The following is a 7,338-nucleotide window of genomic DNA, read 5'->3' as shown; positions in this document are numbered from 1 at the left end:
CAGTAATGTAGGTATAGAGATGTAACGTACCCATCAGTAGACAGTAATGTAGGTATAGAGATGTAACGTACCCATCAGTAGACAGTAATGTAGGTATAGAGATGTAACATACCCATCAGTAGACAGTAATGTAGGTATAGAGATGTAGCCTACATATCAGTAGACAGTAATGTAGGTATAGAGATGTAATATACCCATCAGTAGTCAATAATGTAGGTATAGAGATGTAACATACACATCAGTAGTCAGTAATGTAGGTATAGAGATGTAACGTACCCATCAGTAGTCAATAATGTAGGTATAGTGATGTAACACTTAGTCAAACAGACCATTGGACTTATAGTAGGATGTTGAAGTAGTAACTGTCAGTAGAGCGTTGTCAAATTAACAGGTTACTTGTGTCTAGCTTTGTACTTTCCATGGTAAGAAAAAGATTCATAGGAAGCTATGTACCCAGGACAAACCACAACTTGAATTTGATGTAAAAGAAGCCGAAGGTGGCACATTTATGAGGTTATATCAATATACTCCCAAGGAGAAGCAAGATACAGCTGTTTGACTGTTGACCTTGACCTATAATTGTTTACATATTTAAAGGTAACCCAAGGGAGACCAATGTGAGAAGTTGAAACCTGTAGCCTCAAGAAGTACCAAGATAGAAACCGTTTGACTGTTGACCTTGACCTGTAATTGTTTACATATTTAAAGGTAACCCAAGGGAAACCAATGTGAGAAGTTGAAACCTGTAGCCTCAAGAAGTACCAAGATAGAAACCGTTTGACCTTGACCTATATGACAGTTTTTATTTAAAGGCAACACAAGGGAGACCAATATAAGTAGTTAAAACCGGTAGCCAGAAAGAGTACTGAGATAGGAGCTGTTTTACTTTTGACCTTCACCTATATATAATTATATTGGTTTATATTTAAGGCAACCCAAAGGACCAGTGTGAGCAGTTAAAACTAGTTATCCCCACGGATTACAGCAGTCAGGGAAGTTATAGTGGGGACATCAATCCACTAGTCTGAAGGATAGTATGCTAAATATGCATAGTTTGAAAGCCTTACTTTGAATTACAGTAATAATTTAATATTCAATTACAGCCTTTGGCTGAGGTAGATACCTGGATTTATCGACCCAAGAAAAGATATATTGACTGAGGTCAATGTATCTTTTCTTGGGTCGATAAATCCAGGTATGGACGGAAGTTAAAGGCTACAATTGTTTTATTATTTTACAAAACAGTAGTGTAAGCAATCTGCAAAAAAAAACAAAAAAACTTCGGAAGTGGGATGGTGCATTGTTTGGAGACACGTCATAATTCTATTTTTAGAAACACCCAGTTCTTAAACAAAAATCATGTGCTCCAAGTCAATATCGGTTTTTATCATTGGACACGATGTTTAGGAAAGTTATTTTGCAGTAAGACAGAGTGAAACCTATACTATAATAAGACCTGTTGATGTCAGGTGTTACACAAAAGGCACATATGGCCTGTACTACTCATCACTCCATTTGGATTTTCCATTAGTCCATGCAATGACAGGGACACTTGTATAACAGATCAGCAGTGAAACTGATCAGAATTATGTCAAAAAGACCTCAACTCATCAAACTACAACTGGGTTGCTATTTTAGATTCTTTCATCAACTAAGGACCATGACAGCATTATTCAGGTGAAGTTCGGTTTTCGATGTCTGCCAAGTCAGGCCTCAAATCCCTTAATCGTTACAGTAGAAGCCTTTTGAAGATTTTTCTTTATTTCATCTATAGAGTCCTATTCCTCTACCCCAGCATTTTAATGGGGTTGATCATGTATCCAGATACAAATTTAGCTTTTACAAGAACTTTTTTAACACATTTATATTACATATGACATCATCAAGGACATACATGACTGAAAGATCCATATATATCCTATCCTCGATATCCAGGGGTTACGTTCACTTTCGCTCTCTGTACCCCTGGAATATGTCATAGCAAAATTGAAGGCTCAGTGTGCACCGCCTTGTGGGCAGGTCGAGGAGACTAGTTTGCTCCTTTGATGAATCTCACGGTTGCGTAACGGTAAAGCTTATTGGCTTTAAAGTCGGGCGTCGCTCCTCTGTAATCTTCAAAGGATAAGTATCAGCCTTATGATTGGTCAAGTTCTTTTACCCGACAACAATAAAAAAAAACCAGCCGTGTGTCTTCAATTTTGCTATGACATATTCCAGGTGTGCAGAAAGCAAAAGTGAGCGTAATCCCTGGAATATTGAGGATGTACGTATCCGAAACAACTATTTATGAGGGTATAATAACACTGTCATCAATACAAATTATATAGTTTGGAATGTAATTATTCAATATAGAAAATGCAATGCTTGTCAGGTTTGGTTTGGTTTCATTTTGTTTAACGTCCTATTAACAGTAAAGTTCATTGAAGGATGTGCCTCCATGTGTGAAGTGTATGCATGCTTGCGTGTGTGTATTCAGGAGACAGGGTATGTTGGTGTTCTTGCCTCCTTGTGATAGTGCGGATCTGATGGCAACTTTATAGTGCTATCTCACTGAAATGCCATGCGGAAGGCACACAGCACAGCATTTCACCCGGTCACATTATACTGACAACGGGTGAACCAGTTGTTGCCATTCCCTTAAATGCTGAACGTTAAGAAGGGAATAACTACCATTTTTAAAGACTTCTGTATGTTCGGGCTTTGGGACAGAACTTGTTGCCTTCCTCGAATGCTCAATATTAAGACCAAAAGTGAGGTGTTGCCAAGCAAGGCGCTGGGGAATAAAAGGTAGTTAAAAGCAGAAAGAAAGATAAAGACAATAGTTATCATTTATTAAGACTTCCACAAAACACTGCACTTCAACCCTTCAAACGAAAACCTTTTATAAATATAATAGTAATAATTCAGCAGAAAGTTTACTGATTCATAGTCCACTCAGTCTTGTCAAGTTTATCAATGAATGTCCCTGGTAACTTGAGATATTTATGATTTTATCATAAAATGCAGATCTAAGAACAGAAAGACATTTTCTTAGATGGGAAAAGTCAAAACATGATTGCAGAAGCTTAATATATTACTGTTTCCCTAAATATTTCCAACATCAAACTGATTGTTATACACTTACAAAATGAGATCACTATACAACAGACACACAGAATGGTTTTCTGAAGAACTAGTACTGTACAGATGTCAGGTGTTCGTGTGAGTGTCTGCTTTACGGCCTGTCTTTAGGCTAAAGTCACTCTCTTCCCCGGGTTGGTAAATGTCAGTCGTTCATGTGAATGTCTGCTTTACAGGCATCTTTTTACAGCCTGTCTTTATCTTAAGACACTCTCCTCCCTGGGTTGATAGATGTCAGTCGTCCATGTGTAGGTCCACTTTGGAGGACACCCTTTTACAGCCTGTTGTAGAGTAAAGTTCACTTTCCTCTCTGGGTTGGTTAAATGGGAGCTCACCTAAAATCTTCTGTATTGTTTCCTTGTTAGGAACCATCTTCTTCAGGTATAAGTCACGGATGATGCAGCTTTTTACATGTGCCTGAGTGAGGGGCAGAAATGGCACTGTGTGTGTGATAAGTCCCTCCTCAAGGAAAGGCATGTACCAACTCCCCTCTCCATTATTAATGAGGGTGGGCATGAACTCCTCTTGTGTCAAACTTTCTCGTTCACGACCTTTTTGTAGCTGTGAGAATAAATAGTTGTTGATGTCTGTTCCTCTACTATTGCTGAGTAGAATAAACATGGTCCACACTCTGGTAGTTACATTGGAATTCTTTATTTGTGTTAAAGCAGTGCGAAGTCCTTCGATCACACCATCAGATGCCTTGTCCATCTCGTCGAAGATAAACACACCCATGCTACACGACGAAATGTTACCCTTTATCCACTGTGGGATCATTGTCTGGTATTGGTGGTCCTGAGATCTATGGGGGAAATGTAACGGTACAAGGAATGTATTAACTTTGGCTGGTTTAAATGTTTGCTTGAGTATATTAGCTAGGTGGTTTTTACCTATACCTGACCAGCCATGGAAAGAAACAACCGTCTGAGAGTTCTTCAGTGATTTACGGAAATGTAGGGATAGGTTTTTTGCTAATGACATTACTAAACCTGCGGCTATGTGCTGACCAAACATATTTTTCTTTAGCTGATCCTTCAGTTTTGCAATATCAACAGTCATTTTACACTGCGGCGGTTTGGCTCTATACACAATATTTATAATGATAAACAGCAGCAATAGAAATACCAAAAATGAAAGCTTCTGTTTGATGCTTATATATGGTTCAGATTTGTTCCTTTCAAAGGGTTTACGTTGGTCTTTACGACTGGTGCTTGGATCATCCTCCTCTCCATTTGTTGGATGGTGATTGTAACGTCGACGTCTAGTTTTTGATTGTCCTTCAAACCGATCACTCAGACTTCGGATCGGTGTTGAATTGGTCCGGATTTGCTCACTGAGTGGAGATGGCAGTTCAGTGGAACTCGGTAGTAAGTGTTGAGGTGTACTGGAGGAATATCCTCTGGAGTAATTTGACTGTAGGGCAGACATGGACATACGTTTAGGAGTCCTGTTTGTCGATAAGTGACGGTCCACTGACCTTGACTGCTGTTTCAGGGGAAAGGATTGTCGACGGGGAACAATCCTACTTGCAGAATGCCTATGTAACCTTGTTGGACTTCCCAAAGAGAAGGACTCTCCAGAAATATCCATGGGTTCCTCTTCATCCATACCTTTATACTCTGCAATTAAGAAAACGAATTATTTAAAATTATCCACAGAAAAAAGGCTTGATAGTCTAACTTATCTCGTCCCCCAGAATAGTGGCCAGATTGTTAGATATGTGAGACAGCTGAATGACAGAAAACTTTTGCACAGAACAAGAGGCTCTTGGAGGTTAACACTCGACTGAGGTGAGATGCAATTGATGTTTGTTATGTGATACAGCTAATTGATACATAAAGAGCAAATTTGCAACCAGAATGATGGATGTGACCAACATAAACCTTACATATCGCTAGTAGCTATCAGAATACAGAGACAATGCCTCTAATTGTTTACTGTTGGAAATCAGTTTAAATTTTATGACCAATAAATAAATTCCATTCAAATTTGAAAATTGAAAAATGTATAAAAAAAAAAAAAAGGAATCCTAAGGTGTTTTCTTCCTTTATAAACAGAGGGAAATGGATGACCTGGTTATAACGAAATTCAAAATTCTGATCTATAAAACATCCTAGGACCGTTAACGTTACATCCATGATATATGTCCGTGTGTGTGTGTGTGTNAATAATTATTTGATGTAGTATATACCCATCATATTACATATGTGGGTGCTTTAGTACAATCAGCATAACCGGCAGTCCCGAGTTTCCTCTGGTCCTGACACTGGCACTAACACAGTTACAACTTTGTAAAAAAAGTCGATTATATCTAATCATGAATGGTGCAGTTGAAAACTGTAAACACTTGCTTAAATGAAGTATGATCAACCAAGTAATTTTATGTTAACATGACACGTATAAATATATATAGACTCTACTCACATGTGTCCCGCTTCTACTTTCAATTTCATTAAACGCAGAGTATGGACCTACATTTTACTTGGCACGCGCGCGTTAATTTGCAAAAAAAACGTCAGGTGAACCGATGCATTCATCAGCGGGAAACCGGGGGCCTGTTCGTTTATATGTGATATTTTATCGCACCTCACTAGATATCGCACCCCTTATACTAATAAATCATATGATTTATTGGTATAAGGGGATGCGATATCAACGGGTGCGATAATATATCACATATATTCCAGAACCCGAGCACCTGTGCGTTAACATTTTCGGGTATAAATCCTGGCGGACCTGTTCAAGTTTATGCAGTCCTTGCAAGACCTTGTCAAGGCTCGACTGAAAGCACCATCAGATTACTAAAACGAACATCCCTGGTCCAACCGGTTCAATCGTTGGATCGCGATAAACGAAAGCGACCCAGGGGCCTGATTGTTTAAATGTGAAACAACCGATACGTCCGTTTTTAAATGTAATATTTTCGAGTATAAATCCTGGCGGACCTGCTAAAGTTTATGCAGTCCTTGCAAGGCTTTGTCAAGGTTCCCCTGAAAGCAGCACCTGATCACAGCTAACAGGTTAGAAACCTGAACATTTGTTACAGCTTTATAGTTGGACCTAAACTGATATACGTCAATCAGGGGTCCTACCGATTGGCATCAGTGATCACTTCCCTGTGTTCTAGACTCGCAAAAGACCTCGTAGTGTATGAATTCAACATACATACTAAGGCCTGGAAATTGTTCAGAGACTTTTTACCGATGCTTTAGACCATGTGGCTCCCATAAAAGAAATTCGCCTAAAACAACGCACTGAACCCTGGATGACCTCTGAAATACTTGACCTCATATCTGAAAGGGATAATAAACTTAACATTTTCAAGAGGAGTCACAATCCTGATATATATAAAGAATTTTGCCAGCTCATAAATAAACTTCAAAAACTTGTTAAAAAAGCTAAAAGCAATTATTTTGAAAATAAAATTGAATAAAATAAAGGCAATTCTAAAAACCCGTGGAAACAATTTAAGGGCCTGGGATATGAAAGGAATAAGAAATCAAACCCCAAAACAGTTCTCAATATTAATGGTGTAAACTGTCATGATGACATTACAGTAGCCAACCATTTTAACAAATATTTTACTACTGTTGCTTCTAAATTGATTGAAAAACTTCCATTGTGTAAAGGCTTGTACCATTATACATCAAAGTTGTTTAGGGATTTTTGTACTAAAAGAAACCCGAAAGGGATTACATTTCATCATCGTCATGTCTCGGAGGGGTTTGTGTACAGGTAGTTATGCAATTTGAATATATATAAAAGTACAGGTTTAGATCAAATTCTTGCCAGATTATTGCAGGATGCGGCACCAATAATCAAAATTCCTATCACCTTTCTTATAAATGTATCCATATCTGAGGGTAAAGTATACCTAACGATCTTAAAACTACAAAAGTTATCCATTTATTCAAAAAGAAGGATAGACTTCAAGCAGAAAACTATAGACCTCAATATTGTATCAATTTAAAAAAAAAAGCAGTCTACAACCAATTAGAACATTTTCTCGTTAAAAATAACCTATTGGAATTTCAATCCGGCTTCAGGAAATCATACTCTACTGACTCCTGTTTGATCTATCTCATGGACTATGTAAAATCTCAAACGTCGAAAGGTTTATTCACTGGTATGGTCTTGTTAGACCTACATAGGTGGTAACAACTCAGCATATAACGGTCACTTATACAGAATTAGGTCATCTCGTGGAGAAAGGTAAAT

General features: G+C 38.1%; 1 protein-coding gene and 1 long non-coding RNA gene across 2 annotated transcripts in view; one reads left to right on the top strand and one right to left on the bottom strand.

Moving 5' to 3' along the window:
• LOC110463055 overlaps window positions 1-375 on the top strand; it is a 5,289-nt gene extending 4,914 nt beyond the window's left edge. Inside the window, exons 2-3 of the long non-coding RNA XR_002464343.1 lie at window positions 12-134; window positions 176-375. This is a non-coding gene — a long non-coding RNA (uncharacterized LOC110463055). The remainder of the gene's footprint in view (window positions 1-11; window positions 135-175) is intronic.
• A 2,447-nt stretch (window positions 376-2,822) lies between these two features.
• LOC110463056 (torsin-2A-like) lies at window positions 2,823-5,584 on the bottom strand. Its single transcript, XM_021517393.1, has 2 exons — window positions 5,545-5,584; window positions 2,823-4,739 (listed from the first exon to the last, which is right to left on the bottom strand). Exon 2 carries the CDS (start codon window positions 4,726-4,728, stop codon window positions 3,355-3,357), a length of 1,374 nt encoding a protein of 457 aa, XP_021373068.1. The 5' UTR covers window positions 4,729-4,739; window positions 5,545-5,584; the 3' UTR covers window positions 2,823-3,354.
• Between the last annotated feature and the right edge of the window lie 1,754 nt (window positions 5,585-7,338).

This window comes from Mizuhopecten yessoensis, unplaced genomic scaffold (assembly GCF_002113885.1).
Source record: "Mizuhopecten yessoensis strain PY_sf001 unplaced genomic scaffold, ASM211388v2 scaffold10863, whole genome shotgun sequence".
Lineage (NCBI taxonomy): Eukaryota > Metazoa > Mollusca > Bivalvia > Pectinida > Pectinidae > Mizuhopecten > Mizuhopecten yessoensis.
Note: the sequence above shows the minus strand (reverse complement) of the source record. Positions and strands in the feature narration are given on the sequence as shown.

Excerpts from the sequence above, each read along its gene's own strand:
- LOC110463056 (XM_021517393.1), bottom strand. The coding sequence starts at position 4,728 with ATGGATGAAGAGGAACCCATGGATATTTCTGGAGAGTCCTTCTCTTTG.